This window comes from Puma concolor, chromosome B4 (genome assembly GCF_028749965.1).
Source record: "Puma concolor isolate L17-30 chromosome B4, mPumCon1.1.hap2, whole genome shotgun sequence".
Taxonomy (NCBI): Eukaryota; Metazoa; Chordata; class Mammalia; order Carnivora; family Felidae; genus Puma; species Puma concolor.
In genome coordinates, this window is record NC_141673.1 from 129758824 (window position 1) to 129780430 (window position 21607).

At 41.3% G+C, this 21607-nt stretch overlaps 1 protein-coding gene across 1 annotated transcript in view; it reads left to right on the forward strand.

Annotated features, from left to right (window-relative positions):
• Positions 1-21607, forward strand: part of FAM107B (family with sequence similarity 107 member B) — a 240203-nt gene that overhangs the window by 81609 nt on the left and 136987 nt on the right. The window contains exon 2 of the mRNA XM_025930721.2: positions 17430-17490. Within this exon, the coding sequence (XP_025786506.1) occupies positions 17430-17490 (61 nt within the window). The remainder of the gene's footprint in view (positions 1-17429; positions 17491-21607) is intronic.

Here is a 21607-nt window from a genome sequence, read left to right on the forward strand (position 1 = left end):
CTCTCATAAAATCCAGAAAGTGTGGTTTCCTTATCCATTGTATTTTTCCCATAGTTGGTCATCAATAAATGTCTGTGGAATAAATGACTAAATCAGACACTATCACTACTGTCACTGGCATATATGTACACACACACACACACACACACACACACACACACACACGTTTATTTAGTTTTTGCATCCTGCCCTCCCTGATATATTTGCTATTTGCTCCATCAGTCAAGATCCCAACAGGAAACAGATGGCCCTCCAATTAGAATAATTCAAGGAGAGCTTAATAAAGCAACTTTTGTTAGGTGTGGGTGGGATGTAGAGGAACCGCAAGGGATACTAGTCTCAGGGCAAGAGCTGTTACCGCTCCTAAACCCAAAGGGATGAGGGTGGAGAGGAAGCCGCAACAGGAACCTAGAAAAAAAGAGCATTTCCTAGAGAAGACTGCCTTGATGGGAGAGCGGAATAAGAGCCTTGACCTCACCATCCTCCCTCAGGCCTCCTGCACCTTGTTCCCCAGGACTGACTCCAGTGGGGGGCCAGAGGGCAAGGGAACCTGTGATTTATCCTCAGGCAGGCAGAGAACAATGGGACCCGTGGAAGACATAGGGTACATAGGCTGTCTCTGAGATATAAGTTATAAATATACTTTAAAAACTTTAGGAAGACATTGAAAGCAAAAAATATCAGAGGTGTTTTTTTTTTTTTCTTTCTCAAAGTGGTTCCCTACCTGGAAAACCACCCCTTCCCACGTGGTGTCATCTCCCCTGAGAAGTTGTCCTTCTCTCCCCTCTTGTCACGTGCAGACTCCTGAGTCCCTTCCTCTTTACCTTCCCTAGTGCTTCTCCTGTTCTAATGATTGGTTTCCTGCTCTAGGGAGTCCTTGAAGGTCAGGGCCATGTGTTGGTCCCCCTTGTCTCTTCCACACTGAATCCACTGACAGGCACAGAGTGGGTGCTCAAATCACTGCTTGTTGAATGACTCAGTTTCCCATGAAATTAAAAATGCTTGCCATTCGACTATAGTACTTCTTCCCTGGTTTTCTAGATTAAAGCCCACTATTGACCCCTTCCCCAGGAAGCACATTTCTTCTCCCTTAGAAGAGTAGGCAAGGCTCATTGAGAGCGCTGGGGCAGCGGTCCATCTGGAGCACGTCTGCAGCGGCTGTGGGAAGCGTCCGCCAGCAGGAAGGTGGGTGGAGGGGCGCCCCGACTGTGGAGGAACATCTGGAAGAAGGGAACTCTGGTTATTAATTCCTTGTAAAGGAACTTTGGGCATCGCTTAAGTTAACACTCAAGTTCCCAGTAACTCCTCTTTCTGGAAGCTCTGACAAAAGAGATGCTGAAATAGACAGCATGGTTCCCAATATGAAGGTCAGAGGCAGGGGCAGGGGGCATGGAAGGCTTAGCAACCGAAGGATTTCGTTACCAGGTCATTCCTTGTTGTGTTGTCCACTCTGGGTAGGTTGTGTGCATGTTTGTATGTGTACTTGTTTGTGTACGTACATGCATGCATGTGTCATTACATGTATATGTGTTTATGTGTATATGTTTATATATGTGTGTTTGTGTGTGTATGTATGTGTGTGTTTGTGTTTATATTTGTCCATGTATGTGTGTTTGAGTAGTATGTGTATGTGTGTTTATGTGTGTGTTGGTGTATGTGTGTACATGTGCATTTGTGTGTTTACGTTTATGTGTATGTATGTGTATTTAAGTGTGCATGTATGTGTGTTTGTGTATTTATGTGTATATGTGTGTGTGTTTCAATTGTGTGCATATGTGTGCATTTGTGTGGATATACTTGTGTATTTGTATTTGTGTATGTGTGTGTTTATGTGTTTGTCTATGTGTGTGTTTGTGTGTATTTATGTTTGAGTGTGCATGTGTATGACATTGACCGTTATGGTCTTGGAGTGGGTCTATCAGGCTCTATCCACAAGTAAGAATTGGGCAGAGAAGCATTTATAGGCAGAAAAGGGAATGAAAAGGGAAGAAAAGAACTCTGAGCAGCACTTTTCATTATAATCTGCCCTACCCCCAACCTGTTCCTTCTGCTGAGTTTTCTGTGCATTCCAAGCAGACCTGCAATTGTCTATATGGTGAGGTTAGCCCACAAAATATAAATATTTGCTGAGTGATCATTGTGTGCAAGGTGACAGAATTCTATCCATTTGTGTTGATTTTGTATATACGCGGAAGTGCCTGGGCTTTAATGAAGCAAAAAGATAACTGACCTTCATAATTCTCTTTCCAAATAAGAATGTTGAGCCTTCTGTTATGTAAAAAAGCTCGGGATGCTTTTCGCAATCCCTCCCTTATTTGATCTGGAAGCATTGCCCTGGCCTGGAGAAGGGCTGCATTTCTGTCCATTTTGTTAAGGAGGAAGTGAAGGCCAGGGCCGTGTGAACCTCGTCAACTTCACACAATTCTGTGAGACTGGCAGGTGGCTCTCATTTCCCACCAGATGTCATTGTCTTTCTAAAATGATATTAATGAGGATGCGTGGAAGAAAAAAATTTTTTTTCCAAAAATTCTCTTATTGGGACCACAGCCGGAAAGATGAGAGGTATATATAGACCCAGGGAAATCCTTAGTCCTCTCTGGCTTTGCTAGGTCTTTTTTGAGCATAAAGCTTCTGGGAGGGAAACTGAAAAGCCATGAGTTCCAAAACACTATTGTAATTAAAAGAGCTGGTGCAATTATATTTAAAAATGATGTTGCACTAAGATGTATGCTTAGTCAGGACCCTGCATAGTGCTGGAGCCCAGGAGAAGGCAGGACAGCAGGTCGGCTTTCTCCTTCCTCCCTCTCTTCCGTTCCTTAGTTGACATCAAGCAACCCCCAATTTAGCCTTTTTTTCGCCAGGATGAATCTAGACAAAATTTTAAGTTCATTTGGGCAATTTATAAATACTCTCTGTTGATTCAAATTTCAGGAAAAGCAGTTGGGTGCCGGACATTGAGCCTAAATTTCCTTACCACTGGCTTCAGTTTCAGCTAGGACTAGAAAAATTTAGGTTTCCCAAAAAAAGTCCACCATCAAATTTTCAGTTATTCTGGAAGGTTCTACAGGAAATCAAAAGAGCTGTTGGGTGTCACTACCTAGGGGTGTGACCTCTACACAAACATAATTCCAGCTTCCATAAATGTCTCAGCTTAGAATAAGTTCTGCAAGTAAGGCTGATCAGGACATGAAACCCAGGGCTGAGAAGTCACCTCTAGAATTCTTGTGATAGCTCTAAGAACATGTTCACACTGCTTCAGTGTGGGTCTCTGGTAGCACCGTTGCCCCCTCTCTGCTTTTGGGTCCCCCTCCTATATTCTGATCCCTCTGCCTAAACTCTGAGGGATGGATGGGAGCTCTGGAAAACTCTAGTGGTTAGTGAACAGTGTCTGGCCTTGCCTTTCTTTACAGTTGTGACTGTGGAGTCCAAATTCCTCAAATGGAAAATGGGGGTGTGAGATAGTAAGAAATATATATGTACACACACACACACACACACACACACACACACACACACACACACACGTGTGTATGATATTGTTCTCTGCCCCGGTTTTTCACAGAGCTCCTAAGTACCTTGGAATTTCCTGGCTGATAGGAGCACCTTTTGTTCTAATGAGACAACACTAGCTGAGGTCCTGGATGGGGACTGCTCACCAGAAAGACCAATCCATGATTAGGAGCTTGGAAATTTCAGCTTCCCGCTCCCTTCCCCTCCACCCCTGCTGCCAACCAATTCTCCAGAAAGAGGAGAGGGGCTGGAAATGGAGTTAATAATTGATCATGTCTACATGATGAAGGCTTCATAAAAATCCCCAAAGTACAGGTTTGGGAAATCTTATAGGTTGGTGAATACATCTACCTGCTGGGAGGGTGGTGCACCCCAGCTCCATGGAGACAGAAGTTCCTGCACTCGGGACCCTTTCAGACCTTGCCCTATGTACCTCTTTGTCTGGTTGTTCATGTATATCCTTTAAAATATCCTTTGTAATAAATCAGCAGTAGTAAGTAAACTGTTTTCCTGGGTTCTGGGATCTCTAGCAAATTATCAAGCCCAAGGAGGGAGTTGTGGGAGCCTCCAATTTGTAACCAAGTTGAACAGAATTTGTAGGTAACACAGAGACCTACTATTGATTGGAGTTTCAAGTGGGACCAACCTGGGGGGTCTGTGCTAACTCTGGTTAGTGTCGAAGTGAACTGTGAATACCGAGCTGGTGTCAGAGAATTGTTCAGTGTGGGACAAAATCCACACATCTGGGTCAGAAGTGTAAGTATGAGCAGAGGAAACAGTACATTTTCCCTAGACAGGGAGATAATGCTCTGCCCAGCACACAAAGTTTTTGAAGGCGTCAAATAAAACCATGTATTGGACAGCTCTTTATAAATTGAGAGGTACTAGGCAGATATGAGATACTGCTAATTTTGTGAACCAGTATGGAGAAGAATAAAAACTAGTGCCCTGATTTCCAACATAAATCCTGCTTCTCTCATTCATAGCGTATGTAGGAAATCCTTTTGGTACGTGATCTCTCAAACTTACATCTTCTCCCAGGATTATTTGGCAGTGTGCCTCCTAGTGCTTGAAGCCACATGATAGATGCATAGCTTCCTGGAGTTTCAGTTTGAAAGAAAGAAAGAAAGAAAGAAAGAAAGAAAGAAAGAAAGAAAGAGAGAGAGAAAGAAAGAAAGAAAGAATAGAAAGAAAGAAAAGAAAGAAAGAAAGAAAGAAAGAAAGAAAGAAAGGAAGGAAGGAAGGAAGGAAGGAAGGAAGGACGGATGATATTTTGGAAAATTTTTTTCTTAAAAAACATTCATTTATTTATTCATTTATTCATTCAACAAGTGTTTCTGGAGTAGAACTAGATGCTGTAAGTAGCTGAAGAGTTTTATGATTCTCTTGTCACTCATTCAAGATCTGTAATACAAATGTCTACGCAGGATGTATGATAACCCTCAGTAATTTAGGGTGTTAGTCTACTCACGCAACTTTAACAAACTACCATGCACTGGGTGGCTTAAACAATGATCGTGTAGTTTTCACAGTTCTAGAGACTGGAAAGTCCAAGATCAAGGCACCAGCAGATTTAGGGTCTGGTGAGAGTTTGCTTCCTGGTTCATTGATGGCCTTCTCCTGACTATGTCCTGACAGGTGGAAAAGGCAAGGGAACTCCCTGGGGTCCCTTTTATAAGGGCACTCATCTCCTCTAACGGTTCCACCTTCATGACCTGATCACCCCCAAAGGCCTCCCCTCCAAATACCATCCCCTTGCGTGTTAGGATTTCCACATCTGAATTTGAGGGGGGCACAAACATTCAGTCTATAGCAACATGTACAGGCAACCAGATTTTACTCCTTCCATTTGCCAGGAGTCTGACAGTTTATTTTAATTTGAATATTTTTGCACTCATTTTGCAGCTTTAAATTTTGGACCAGTGTGCTGAATTACAGTTGTAAAGACTGTGTCAAACTTCCCTCTGCTCCTGGTTCTGAAATTTCCACCATGTGACAAATGTAGTATCGGTTCTGTGGTTTTCTTGGCCTGGGGCTCTCTAGACCTTGAAACAGACAATGGCCTGTCTTTGAAATGGCCCTCCTTAACTGTGAGGAACATTTGTTCATTCCTTTGCAAAGTTCTTCCTTATCCAAAATTCTCTTCAGTTGGTCCTTTCACAAGTATAGCTAGGTGATAACTAGCTGTTGCCACTTAAGATGGAATTTTCTAAAAATAACACCATCAAGGAGCAGATTTTAAAGGTAGTGTGATACTGCTGAGAGACCTGGGCCTCTGCCCCAGGTAGATGGTGTGAATTCTTGCCCCCATTTAAAACATGCACCGTTAGACAAAGTCCTCAACCTGCCAGGGCCCCTTCTGTATAATGGGGGCACAAATATCAACATTGCAGTTCCCCTGACAATGCTTTCCAATCTTGTCTATAGAAGTAACCCCAAGTCAGTGACCCTGCATCCAAACTTCTTTGACATTTCATGATCATCCTAAACATTTATGTCTGTTCTACACACCCTTCTGCAATGTCATCAGATTTGTTTGGGAAGGAATGTTTTCCTTCCCAAATATTTTTAAAATATCTATTTATTTTGAAGGGGGGAGAGGGAAAGAGAAAGAGAATTGCAAGCAGACTCCACAGCATCAGTGCAGAGCCCAGCATGGGGCTTGATCCCATGAACTGTGAGATCATGACCTGAGCTGAAACCAAGAGTCATGCATTTACCCAGCTAAGCCACCCAGGTGCCCCTTTCCTTCCCAAATCTTTGAGTGTAATGGTACTCTAGAGAGAGGTTTGCATACCTCTGGTGTATTATAGCTTACTTCCACGATGTACTTCTATTTTAGAAGCGTGGCTGATGATACTGAGGGTTGAAAATGTTCAGCAGGTATACATCAGGAAGAACATGTTGGCTATTCCAGTATCAAAATACCATTGTGTTGACTGATAAATAACTGTTCTCCAATCCCTAAGTGGCATCCATGTTCCACATCACCCCTTTTCCTGGACCTCTAAACTCTGCACCGTCCAGGAACTAAAGGGCTAAGTAAGGCCTCTCCCTCTGGGACCTCCAGGACCCTCCCCATTCTGGTCAGCTGGTGGCTAATCCATACTGTTAAATGTTTTAAATATTGTCTCATGTTACATGTAACATATATGAAGCTCCTGGCACATGGTAGGCATTTTTAGTCCTGTGGCTTTGGAGAATTCAGCCTACTTGGGAGTATATATTTTCTTTTTTTTTTTAAATTTTTTTTTCAACGTTTATTTATTTTTGGGACAGAGAGAGACAGAGCATGAACGGGGGAGGGGCAGAGAGAGAGGGAGACACAGAATCGGAAACAGGCTCCAGGCTCTGAGCCATCAGCCCAGAGCCCGACGCGGGGCTCGAACTCGCGGACCGCGAGATCGTGACCTGGCTGAAGTCGGACGCTTAACCGACTGCGCCACCCAGGCGCCCCCTGGAGTATATACTTTCAACAGCAATGTGGCCAGTATCCTTCCTCCCCTACCTCAGGACGTGGCCTTCCTTCCCTTAGGGAACTGTGCCTTTCTGTTTTCTGAGGTTCTAGTGAGGCTTGCAATCACAGTACCTCTCCCTCTAGCAGCTCTTGGAAGGGGCAATAGTATGGGTCTGGAAAATCATAGTCCCCGTTCCCTGATAGGCGTGTGCTGTGACTATGTGAATCAAGATAGACAAGTCACAGTCTTCCCCTAGAACTCTGAATGTGAGCGCAGGGACTAAAATACTCCTTGTCCCCCTTTGAAGCATGAGCTGAAAGGATGTAGCTCCAGAGCTCCTGGTGGTCTTGACTGTGCAGTGAAGAGGGGCCTGAGAAGTGACACATAGAAACAGACAAATGGGGAGACAGAAAAAGAGAGGGCTTGGATGATATTTTCTGAGTTCTGGGCCAAACTTCCATCCTTTACAATAGTGATTCTCACACTTGGGTGTGTATTAGCATCACCAGGAGAGCTAATCAAATATACTCATAATGGTGAAAAAATAAAATGATTAAAAAAAAGGCAACCTATTGAATGGGAGAAGATATTTGCAAATGACATATCTGATAAAGGGTTAGTATCCAAAATCTATTAAGACCTGATACAACTCAACACCCAAAAAACAAATGATCCAATTAAAAAATGGACAGAATATATGAACAGACATTTCTCCAAAGAAGACACCCAGATGGGCAATAGACACATGAAAAGGTGCTCAACATCACTCATCATCAGGGGAATGCAAATCAAAACTACAAGGAGATAGCACATCTGTCAGAACAGCAAAAATCAAAACCACAAAAAACAGCAAGTGTTGGTGAGGATGTGGAGAAAGAGGAACCCTCGTCCACTATTGGTGGGAATGCAAACTGGTGCAGCCCCTGGGGAAAACAGTATGGAGGTTCCTTAAAGAGTTAAAAGTAAAGCTACCTTATGATCCAGAGATTGCACTACTGGGTATTTACCCAAAAAATACAAAAACACTAATTCAAAGGGATACATGGACCCTTGATGTTTACTTCAGCATTATTTATAATAGCCAAATTATGGAAGCAGCCCAAGTGTCCATGGATAGATGAATGGATAAAGAAGTGATAGATACAGATTAGATATAGATATAAATAGGTATATCTACATATGTAGATATAAATAGATATATATGTGGGTATATCCATATATGTGGAAATATACACATAGATATAGATATAGATATATATAATGGAATATCACTTGGTCATAAGAAGGAATGAAATCTTGACATTTGCAACAATATGGATGGATCTAGAGAGTATAATGCTAAGTAAAATAAGTCAGAGAAAGTCAAATAGCATATGATTTCACTCATGTGAAATTTAAGAAACAAACAAGCAAAGGAAAAAAAAGAGAGAGACTGACAAATCAAGAAACAGACTCTTAACTATAAAGAACAGATGCTTACCAGAGGGGAGGAGGGTGAGGGTGGGGGAAGTAGATGAAGGGGATTAAGAGGACACTTGTCATGTGGACACTGAGTAATGCATAGAAGTGTAGAGTCACTATATTGTACACTGGAAACTAATATGACACTGTATGTTAATTATCATGGAATTAAAATTAAAAACTCAATAAAAATTTAGGATATGTTTTAAAAAAGGAATGAGGGGCTCTTGGGTGGCTCAGTCGGTTAAGTGTCCCACTTTGGCTTAGGTCATGATCTCACAGTTTGTGGGTTCGAGCCCTGCGTCGGGCTCTGTGTTGACAGCTCAGAGCCTGGAGCCTGCTTTGGATTCTGTGTCTCCCTATCTCTCTTTGCCCTCCCCTGCTTGTGCTCTGTCTCTGTCTCCCTCTCTCAAAAATAAATAAACATTAAAAAAATTTAAAAAATTAAAAAAGAAGTAATGAGATGTTAACATGAGAAATTTTAGTCTGATTGTTAGGGAACTTTCCAGATGGTAAGATGAACTGAACTATAACCATGTACCTAAAATGAATTAAGGAAAGTCCTTTGAATATGACATTTTAGAAACTGGCAAATACACAAGAAAATAAAACAGGTTCGCTTGGAGATGTCAGATGACTCCTAACATCTTTCCATCTGTACTATCATCTTTCAGGGATCTCTTTAAGGACCACAAAAGGAGATAAAACACCAGATTTTTAAAAGCGTTTGTCAGTATATATCTAAACACAACTAAGCAGTTGACCAGGGTCCTATTCGTGGAAACAATGAATGGATAAATGAGCTGACACAAAACTGTTCTTACATAGAGCTGGTGCCTTTGCAGGAAGTCACTTCCCTAAAAGGGGAAACCATCCGCGACCACCACCTCACGTGCCGGGCATCGTTCCATTTACACCCACTAACAAACTCACCACACCACAGCCCTCCGAGGGAAGAGCTATTATTAGCTACACTGTCCCACAAGAAAATGCAGGCACACGTGACGTAAGGAACTTGCTAAAATCCCATGACTCACAAGTGGGAGAGCTGCGATTTGTACCTATTCGTCTGACTCCAATGTGCATGCTTTTCCACTATATTAATATGATACAAATAAAGCACTAACAAATAAAAATAAAAATAAAATCCAGAGACCCAGGCTTGTTGAAATGGAAAAGGGCTGGGTTCTCCGTATTTTTGCCATGTCCTCCACATGATTTGGATACACACCCAAGTTTGAGAACTACAAGTTTACAAGCATGAGATCTAATACCTCTTCTTGTTCTTTTTCTTTTTCTTTTTCTTTTTCTTTTCCCTGTAACTACTTAGTTTTCCTATAAGTAGAGATGAAGAAAAGCAGAAAAGCACTTAGCACTCTAGGGCACCATGTAGGGTAGGCTGTAAATGAACCAAGCCTCTGGTCAAGGTCCCAGAGCCTCCCTGATCTTAGGTAACTTAGTGAATTGCAGTGTTTGCTCCCGAAGAATATCCTCTATGGGCCCAGCCCTTCTTGGGCTCCCCTTCATCTACAATTATCTGAAAGGGCATTCTCTGAGCTGCAAGAAGTTAGGGGTAGCCTAAACTGATAGATTTGGCAGAGGAATATAGAAATAATAAACCACAGAATAGGACACAGGACCACCATCCATTATAGCTCCCACTCTGCCTTTTGCCTCTGCTTCTCATTGAGCATTGGGTTCATTCTCTTAGGCTATCTCAGAGAATATGACTGTCACTAGCTCTGAGGCTCCTACCTAAGACTGTAAGACATCCATCAACCAAGCAGAGAAGTCCCAGTAAAGTCAGGATGACTAGCCTAAATTAAGTTACATCCTCTTACCTAGATTAATCCTTGAGGCCAGGAGATGGCAGCTCTTACCAGATGGGGTGGATGGATGCTGGATGAGCAGACAGTCACCACTCTATCTCATGTTAGTAGTGACCAGTATGATATTCTTACACTTGTCATCTCATTAACCTTCACAGCAGTCCTGCAAGGACATCAAGTGATTACTTGTACATTTTGATGAGGAAACTGAGGCTCACAGAGTTCCTACAAGGCACAGCCAGGATTTGAACCCTGGTCTCCCTAACTCCAAGGCCCACATCCTTCCACCACGCTGTGAGATGACAATGGGCTTTGCTTCTGTCTCCACCCACTTGCTCTATTGTTCTTGGCACATTTCAGAATAGTTGTATCTGCTGCATTAATTCTTTAAAATGACAACTGTGTAGCATGTCTTAAAATTGACTGGATGCTTCTGCCACCTCACCTGTGCACTGGGGTCCAGAGTCACTTCTCTGAAGGCTCAAAGACTTGTTCATAGCTTTGGAATTGTGTTTGCCCACCCAGAAAGAGGAAGCTGAGGACATGGGTGAACCAACTTGTTTATATTACCCTTCCCTTAGTCCTAAGTGCTAACCAAGCTCTTTCTCTCATGTTCCAATATTGAAATTCTTTCTACTCCTTATCCTACATGATTTACACACAACACCACATGAAGAGGAAGGGAGAGAAAGTTATTTGTTAGAGTTAGGATTTTTCATTCCCTAAGAAAACTAAGATCAATGTCATATGTCTCTCCTGTGGTTATGAGTTCCTGGAGGCCCAAGATTATATTCTATTCACTGTGGCATTCCCCACGTTTTTTAGCATAGTTCCATGAACATGGAGGTTCCTCAGTAAATATATATTGACACAAATGGAATTTTTCTAGGTTCTAAATATAGTCAGGAAAGAGCTTTTGGTGGATGACCTGTAATCCTTTCCTTAGTGGTCCAGTGGACCAAAAAAATGGACATACAACCCAACAAAGTGTTTACACTGGAAGAAAAGGAAAGGTGCATAATATATATTCCCTCTGCAGCAGGCGTTGGAATAGATGCTGTACAGATTTATTTTATCCTCACAAAAACCCATGGATATATATATTATCTCCATCTTCAGATGAAGAAATTTAGAGAGAACAAGTCATTTGGTGTACATTATGGAGAGGTGGTTATGAGCATAGATTCTAGACCAATGGGGTTTTTCTGCAGGCTCACTTATTAGCTGTGTGACTTGGGGAAAGTTCCTTAATTTCTCTGATCTTTCTTGTTAAGTTTCCTCATCTGTAAAATGAGGACAATAATATTTGCTAAACAGATTGTAAAGCTCTTACAGGCAGTGCCTAACAGAGAGTTCAAAATATTAGCTTAAAAACACTCATCCATAATTAGGACTCTCTTTTACAAATATACGATATTTTTTTTTTCAACATTTATTTATTTTTGGGACAGAGAGAGACAGAGCATGAACGGGGGAGGGGCAGAGAGAGAGGGAGACACAGAATCGGAAACAGGCTCCAGGCTCTGAGCCATCAGCCCAGAGCCCGACGCGGGGCTCGAACTCACGGAGCGCGAGATCGTGACCTGGCTGAAGTCGGACGCTTAACCGACTGCGCCACCCAGGCGCCCCAAATATACGATATTTTTAAAGCTTTTTCAGTGCATCAGAAACATCTAGAGGTCATTTAAATAGCAGATACCAGGGTCACACTCCAATTAGTGTGACCAATTCATCTCAGTTTCCCTAAGACTTCCTTGGTTTTAGCACCAGAAGTCCTGCATCCTGGAAAACTCCTCAGTTCCAAGCAAATCAGGATGGTTGGTCACCCCAAACCTCATTCTTAGCAAATCAGAAACTGAGCTGGGGCCCAGGCATCCATAGCTTGAACAAGGGTGAGACACTGATTGATATTAAGGAGGGATTTTAGTATAGTGGTTTATGTCATCGGACTTGGAGCCAGGTAGACCTGGTCTGAATTCCCTCTTGGCACTTCCAGGAAATGTTACTTTGGGTTTGTTGGTGGGTTCCTGGAAAGCTGACTCTGAAACGGAGAGTAGCATATGCAAAGTTCATTAGGGAGTGCTTTGGGGATCAACCCTTGTGGAAAGAAAGAGAAGGATGAAGGATTAGGCAGAGAGAAATGATGGGATACAATGAAGTTTCTCAATGAAGCCCTCCACTAACAGGCAGCTCTGGAGCTAGGAGGGTCCTTCAGAGCTGTCTTGAGATCAAGTGAGGGGGCTGGGCCTCTCTGTCTTCAAGTCAACAAGTCCAAGTGCCACCAGCCCTGGCAACTCTCTTCCAGGATGCTGACAGCTGAGTGCTGTCTATTAACCACATTTCTTGTAGCTCTGAGAATAAATCTTTCAGTCCTGAGGGAGCCTCCAGGTGTCACATCATAGTATCCACTACAGGGTGAATGAGCCACTCTGAGCCTCTGTTTCTCCATCGATAAAAAGGACTGATGATAATAAGGTCACCTACCTCAGAGAGTTGTTGAGGACTAATGAACTACTACACAGTGGGGTAGAGTTTGGGATGGAGATAGGAGCTGCTTCAGGAAGGCCTTCTTATAGAAACTATGACCTGATCTTTGTTATTAGGCGGGACAATGTTCAAAGTTTCATTGTGGGTTGTGTTACTGGGTTGGATATTAAACAAAAGTGTAAAGTAGGGAAACAATTGAATCCATTCAACAATTGTTTGACAAGCACCTGTTGACAAAGAGGGTAGAGCCTGAATGAAGCTTGAAGAGGAAACATAGTTTTTGCCCTGGAAGATCCTACAAAATAGTGGGATAGATAAGGCTTAGATATGGGATTCCATGGAAGATTAAAAATGTATTTACTAGTAGCAATGCAGTACCAAAATAAAACAAGTGAAATGAGAGATACTCTTGGCACTGGAATATGGTGAGTGTTGGATATCCATTTCTAAAATTACCTCCAATGGGAGACTTCATATCCATCAAAATGTGGACTTAGATGCTGCTAGAGAGGATGTAACAGAACTGTCACATTTTAACACATTAATTTACTGTAATATTTTGTATGGGGGGGAGTTTTACATCAAGAGCCTCAAAAACATTCATGATCTTTGATCCAAAATCCTACCTTTGAAACTTTAATCCAAAATAATTTGAAATAACAAAAACCCTTACACTGAAAGACGTTCTTTGTAGTACAGTCCATAAGAGAGAAGACTTGAAGACTCCTCAAACGTTTGGTGACAGGGAAGCAGTTATTTAAAATTAGAATTCAACTTTCTTGGGAAGGGATGGTTATATTTGGAATCCATTTTCCAGATGGAGGAAGTTGACGCCAAGAGTCAGTCATGTACTTGTTCCAACAGGTGGAGACGAATGGGACTAAATCTCCTTAATTCTTGGTCAAGAATGCTATTTTTCTCTTGAACTACCATCTTGTTTCTAAACTTGCTCTCCTAGAGTGAAATGCCAGCTGTCAGTGTTGCACTATGAGGCCAGCTTAAAATGACCCAAAGTATGTCACTGAGCTTATACAGTTAATGATTGATCGATTGGTTGATTGACTGATTTTCTATTGCTCAAACAGGTGAATCTTAGGGGAAAAAAACTTATTTGTACTAAAACATACCTTGAACTCACTTATTGTAAACATACTCAGGTTGTGGTTTAGTGTGATGTATTGCAAATATTTTAAATTTTCTGTATATTGTAATGTTTTGACATATCTCAAAAACCTTTCTGCTAGCCATTTCTTAGAGACAACAAAGCGTCCAGCCTGGACTGTGCCTGCACGAGGCAAACTAACCAATCCAGAGTTGGACCTTCTCTGTCTGGCCTGTGTACCCCAGGAGGCAATATCCCTCTGCCTTAATTATCTCAGCGCCAGGTACCAGGCAACTAGTGACCATCCCTATGGCTCAAAGCCCACTGAAATTATTTAAAGTAGCCAATCCTAAGCTATTTACTGCACCCTGCCTTGCCTTTCCCTTGTGGAAACCCCAATAAAGTCTGTGTCCTAAAGACTCCCCTAGCTCCTGTCTTTTGCTCCCAACCACTCTGGTGTCTTTCCCATGTGGCCCTCCGAGGTGGGCTGAGCCTCTTTTCTAGGACCTGTGAGGGTGATAGACTTATTTTTTCCTGCTTTTCCTCTCCTCTGACTCCTCTTGTGGTCGAGCCTGACTGACCATCTCATAAAGAATACAAAACTCATGACCTCTCAGTAAAACATCTTGGAATTAGACCTCAGAAGAAATAGATGAAAAGCTCAGTTGTTTGCCAAATTGTATTAGCACTTCCTCTGAGCACTTTGTCAGTGCATCAACCCTGTCACATTCCATTTAAAAATAGATTAAAATACAAGATAGTGTGTGAGTCACAGAAGCTATTGACCAACGCAGCCACTCTGGCTGCCCAGAGCTGAGGTGCATTGGCTGGTTCTGTTAGAAGTGACAGAAAACCTTATAGAAATGGGTTTTTATTTTTTAAATCATCGTGGTTTAAAAAAAATGTTTATTTATTTATTTATTTATTTTGAGGCGGGGTGGGGGGGAAGGGGAGAAAGAAAGAAGGAGAGAGAGAATCTCAAGCAGACTCCACACTGACAGCACAGAGTCTGTCACAGATCTCCATCCCAGGAAGAGATCATGCCCTGAGCCAAAATGGAGTCTGACCCTTAACTGACTGAGGACCCAGGTGCCCCTAAATGTGTGTGTGTGTGTGTGTGTGTGTGTGTGTGTGTGTGTGTGTGTGTGTGTTTAGGAAAAAGGAACATAATAGCTGACTTAGGCTGAAAAGTCCAAGGTTAAGCTTTCTTCTGGAATGCTTGGATTTGGGGCTCTAATGATATCACTGGGACTCGGTATCAGTCCATCTCTTGGCTCTGCCTTTCTTTGTGTGGATGTCTGTCTCAGCTGCGTGTGACAGCACCAGCTCCAAACCTCAAAGTAGCTTCAGGTTTTACTGGGTAAGAGTAGGAGTCAAATTCCTATTCCAAAGTCCAGAGGAAATCTATCATTAGCCTTGATTGGGTCACATGACTACTGCGAACCAATCACACGGAAATGCAGTGGACTGATGGGCCTGCCCTGAGTCACATGACCACCCCTGGAGTAAGTAGTATGGAGGGAGGTCCATGGAGCTCTGGCTGGTTTCATAGGAGCCACAGTTGGTGAAGAGTGGAAGAGGATGACTTTAAAGAGGAAACCGGGTCACACTTACTAGATAGAGTGAGTGAATGCCAGGCAGCAAAATCAACAGATGTCTACTACAGTTGGACTGTTGTCATTTTATTCTAGCTCTGCTGGGGAAAAGCCAGTGAGAACAAATTCAGCAAATCACAGACTTGCACTGAAGAGAAGAAACACAAGAATCTAAGAAGCTCAGTCTTTTTTCTCTAAATAGAACATAGTTTACACTATCGAAGACAGATGCTTGTTTATTCTATGCTGAGAGCTCTCCAGCCAAGAGTATTCCAAATATCCTTCCATCTGCAGATCATTCCAGGGCTTTGCAATTTTTACTATTTAATGAGAAAAATTGGGGGAGGGGCACTTTAAAATAAAATAATATGTTCGGAGGAAAGCTGAAGGGCTACATTATTTCACAATTCTGGAATTCAAAGCAATAAAAAGTAAACACTGTTACAGGCTCAAAGGAGAATACTTTCATCTATGAAACAATTTTATTTGGTTATTTGGGCATTTTGAGAGACTTTCCCTATAGCTGTATTATAAAATAACTCCTGTGTTTTCATTATATACAGTCCTGTTTGGCCTTGTGAAACAAGAAATTAGGTGCTATAGTTAGTTTATGTATAATGGGGCTTTATATCATTTACATGCCCTTTGGTGTAGTATTAATTCACATCCCTTTTAGAAATATAATTTTGGAAGCAATTATCATTAAAATTTCTTACAACTTTTAAATTTGAGATAATTGAACTGAACGCGTGTTTACTCACATCACCCATGCCAATACTGGTTCATGGATTTCAAAAGTAGAATAAGTTTTTGGAACTGCTCCCTGATGAACATTTGAAGATGATTTTTGATCTCTGGAAAAGCATTTGTTCCCAACATAGGTGAAATCAATTCCCTTGTAAGTTGAGTGTGATGACAGTTTAAAGAAACTATTCTTCATGAGTTGAAAAGAACACTTCTTTATCTTACTAAGCCTGAGAGTATGATGGATTCTCATCTAGATGAAATAGTACTTAGGAGCTGCAAACTCACAACAAATGGGGGAGTACTCCTACCATGGATGATATCAATTTTTGAGTTCCATTGTTCCACTTTGGTTACAGAGTAGCCTCGGTTATCATTTATGGAACTCCACACCCCCATGCTTTGTTGTGGTCCAAAACATCTTCTAGTGGGCTACATTCTTTGGAGGAAAAAATATGTGCAGAAAGTGTGCCAGTCTGGGAAGGATGCTGAGTAGACAACTGCTTGCAGTGTAATTGAAGGGATCTTGCATAGAAATTAAGGTCCCACAGAAATAGCCTATAAGAGGCTCAAATATTTGTTCAAGGAAAGAAAAAAATAAGTGAGGGAATCAGTGTAAAGTCATCTTGCAGACAGAATTAGAAAAGCATCTTGTAGACATTCTTTTTAATTTACCTCCCTCACTCCTAGCTCGGTCTACTTCAGCAATGCTACAGGAGTCACAATGTCATTAAAAAATACCATACCGGAACTCAGAGAAGAATGTGTTTACTCAACTTCCCAGAGATAAAAAATAACTGAATGGTGATAGATTTTTCAAAAATAGGTGAAATCAGCTCTTTGAATATTGAAGAGTAAAGCATAATTATCTTTGTTACACCATGCTGGTGGAATATCTGACTTGTGGAGGAACCTACCACAACTTTGCCTAAGTAATCGATGCTCCCAAACATGTTAGTCACTGAGGGCCCCTGGATTGTATTGCTTCAGGGACCACATCCATAGACACTTCCCTGTGCTGGCACCCTAGAGTTTGTAACCCAGCACCCCTGTAGTTATTCTACTCAACATCTGGTGTTGAATTTGTTGCTTGTCCAAAGACTCAGTTCGTTAAGTGTTTGGTCTAATTTTTTTCAGATCTTGAACTCATATTAATTCAGTAGGTTTGCAGAAAGTGTTTATGTAAATTTGTGCATATTTTTAATGTCTCCCTATTTTTCTGGTTTGTGGGGCTGTAACTCAGGAAGAAGAGGACTCCCGGGAAGAACCTAAATGTCTCGAGTCGGAACAGAAGATGGCATCAGGTAGAGTACATTCAGTGCGACGCCTCCTTTTCTGGGCTGCTGTTGCTGACAGCAGGGCTTGCAGCATCCAAAAGCTTTGCATGTTGCCAGAGAAAGTCTGTGTGACTTTCCAAATGATTGGAAACATGACTAGAAATGTCACTTGTGATGTATTCCAGGCACGATATCTAGACAATCTGGTCATCATGCCGAAACTAGCTGCTTCTCTTCTTTCTTTTATTGATTCCAGTTCTTGATGAACAAATACTTGCAATGAAGTAAATGATGATAATGATGAAGAAATTTCAAATTTGGGAATACTAAAATAAGTAGCGTAGCTGTTCACTGAAGTTTTTATGATTACCTTGGGAAATGATACTTAGTTGCATTTGCTGGGTTTCTTTTTATGTTAGTGCATAGTGAAATACGCTGCTTTGCTAAGACTATTTACCCCATAATAGGACTCCCTATGAGATACTATGGAAAGAAACAGTGATGAGTAAATTCATAAGTTAGTTTTTGACTGTGATCAGTAAGGATAATGACAAGCAATGCTCATAAAAACAAACATTAGTTGAATGGACCTAACAATAATGAAAGCTAAGTCTCTGCTTCTGTATTCAAATGGATTTTAGCTTGGTGTTTTAGATGTTTAGGGGTTAGAAGAGGGATCCAGATGTGTTTGCTGCTGGCAGAGGCTCGTTTTCTTACATTTTAATGGAAATCAGAGAGCAGGATTGAGAAAATGGAAATGGTAATGAAAAAAATGCAAAGTGGGGGGAGAGGTGGCACCCTGCTCTGATATAGATGGAGGAAAGAGAATTAACACTTAAGCATCTCCACCATCTCCCTCTATACCCCTCCCAAGTGTCTATCCACAACAATAACAAACATTGCTTTATATTGGTGCCTCTCCCTAGGACACTCTCCCCTTGCAGATCCTTGCTTCACTGCCTCCTTCTCATCATTCAGGTATCCACTGAAATGTCTACTCCCTGAGGCCACTTTGTCATTCCTTCCTACCACTCCTCATGTCATTGCCCATTTTTATTTGTTTCATAACTCTTCTGACAATCTAAAATTATCTTTCTATGGATTGGTTTGGTTACTTATTGTTCCCTAGAGAGTAGAAACCTTGCCTGTCTTATTTAACAGTATCTTAGCACCTTGGACAGTGGCTGGAACCTGGTAGTCCTTCAGTAAATTCTTACTTGAGTCCTTTGTGTCCACTATATGCAAGGTATTTTCTTTCTCTGTATAATGGAGATATAGGTAGGGTGGGTTTGATGTGAGCCAACTCTGTAGCTACTTTAGATGTAGACCCTTTGGATTGGGCTATAAAGGAGCATAAGACATGACACATGCCTTCAAGAAAACAAAAGTCTAAGGCATAGATGTGTTTGGAACACAAGAAATAATGTGAAAAGACTGATACAACCAAAGCCCTCTGATTACATTGAGGAAGTAGAATCTAAGAAGCTTCCTTGAGTTGATGATGCTTGTAAGGAGTTTTGGAGTTTGAAAGTAGCGGTATAGAGTGGGCAGAGTTGGAGCTTGTGTATCATACCCATGAAAATTGTTCTGAATGCTACTTTTGCACACTCACTCTTGATTTTCAGTTCCTCAGCTAGAGAAGGCTGGGATAATGGCCATTGCTGGGTCAATGCAAATTTGGCCAAGAGATTTTGAGTTTCCTGGTTGCTGTTATAAATGGTATCACTTGCTCTCTTGGTATAGTGCCCACTAGATTTTGAAGGCATTTGTTCACATCCAAAGACTTGACTACCTCACATGTTGTGAAGGCACAACTACTCACTAAAGCTTTTCTAAGACATGAGTTGACTCCAACACATCCCACCATGACACCTCTGAGTGAGAAATCAGGGATCCCATTCTCAAACAGTCTGCTAGCATTCTTCAATCTTTAAGTCCTTCGAGTGTGTTACTAGAAATGTATATAGTGGTAAAGATTTTCCTCCAGAAATACATTTGGAGTCAGAGATCCCAATGAACATAATTCTGCAGAAAAAGAGGGACACAGTTTAGTTAGAAATCTATAATCCACATTGCTTTGTGATTGAATTGTATGGCTTTAGAATTTGGATTGTGAATAAATATTCATCTATTTTCTTAAAAAACACCAAATAATGCTATTCTCTAAGTAGAAATTTTGAGAAGGAAATGCAAAAATTTCTCACTACTTCTAAAAAGTGCTTGGGTTCACCAACTTTGGGACTTACTACAGAGCCCCTTTCGTTTATTCAGGATTTACTCCCAAAAGTGCATCTCTACACTGTGGCACTAGTGTACTTTGCCTCTAGTTTTCGTCCATTAGTTCAGATATACTGTGTTTATTAACCATTCTTTGAAATCATATTATGTGTAAGTTGTGTCTGCCAGGTTATTTGAAAAGTATGAACATAAAATACAATAACTAAGAAATGTTTATTGGATGCCTACTATGTGCTAGACATTGTACTAGGAATAATGCCATATTTAGAGTGGTAACTAGGACAGACATGACTCCATGTTTCATGGAGTTTGTGGGAAAATGAGAAATGCAGCCATTAAACAAATAAAAGGAAAATGTAAATTATGGAGAAATTGTACCCTTTAAAAAACAAGTAAAATGTAAATTCTAGAGAAAGCAGGGTTCTGTGGAAGTCTTGCCTTTAGAGTTTGTACTTAAATAATGTCTCTAAAACATGGACATAGAGGGCTAAGACAACAGGTCTGATACAGTGCATGCTAAAACACAGACAGGAGTGGGGGGATGAGGTGAGAGAAACTCAATTTGGCAGATCCAGGAAGTTATCCAAGGGATTGCAGCATACGAGTTGGGTCTTGAAGAATAGATATGAAATCCTTTTTGTGAAGAAAGACACATTAGCCAGGATATTTATAAAGTGAAATCCAAATACTATATAATGAATCTAAGCAATACCTATTTGGCATTCAGCCTCTTTTTGTGGCCGCTGACCTATTCCTCAAGCATCAGTCACATTATCCTGAGATCTATAATTTATACTTGCAGGGTCTACCCAGGGGCTAGAACAGGTTAATTGGGAGTGTGTTTAAACTTTACCGTCATCATTACCTGTCATTTGCTCTCTAATAATTCAGTGTCTGTGTATATTTGAGGGTTTTTTTTTAAGTAAGTGACCTGCGTGTAATAGAACCCTAATGCCTACTCAGAATCAGGGAGCACTTCCCCTTGACTTTATGGATATATTAGCTGAGTGGATAGAGTGCCCATTTATAATAAGTCTCTTTTAATGTGATACACCATGAGTGGCTGTCAGCTGGTGCTTCATTTTAGCAAGACCAGTGCTAGGCATGTTCATCATCAGATAGATAAAATTTACCTTTGCCTCAAGACTGCCCTTTCCAGGCCCTGCCCCTCCACAGTGGGGTTCCTTCCTCACTACCTTTGGTCCCCAGTTCTGCTACCATCAAAACAACATGCAGGGTTCCTGGGTGGCTCAGTGGTTTGAGCATCTTGTTTTTGGTCTCCTCTCAGGTCATGATCTCACCGTTCATGAGACTGAGCCCACATCAGGCTCTATGACCTGCTAGCATGGAGCCTGCCTGGGATTCTTTCTCTCCTCCTTCTCTCCCCTCCCTTGCTCATGTGAACTCTCTCTCTCTCAAAATAAATAAATAAGCTTTAAAAGAAAAGAACATGCAATCAGGCATGTATACATTGGTACGTAATTAATTTACCTGATTATGTTGCCTCTTCTACAGCCTATTGGTATTTTATGGTGCAAATGTACCTATGGAATGAAAAAATTTGGTGGCTGTTAAAAGGACTTTAAACATTAGCAAACAGGTAAGAAGAGGAGTGCTTTCTGGTTACAGACACAATGTATGGTTAGTCACTTTCTTGAGTAAGGCCTTGAATCATTGGGATGCTCAGTGAAGATTCCATCAGACTGTGTGTTCCTTAAAACCAAGTTTTATGTCTGTGCACAAGTGAGGCTAGATCCTTTATGCAAAGGTGCAATTTTGGAGATATCTTGCATCATTCTCCTACAACATTCTGCTTATAACTGCACAGGGAAAAGGAAGAATGAGGTAATGGACCCATGAAAAATGGTGATATAAGTGGAGATATTGTGAAGGAAAGATTTCCATA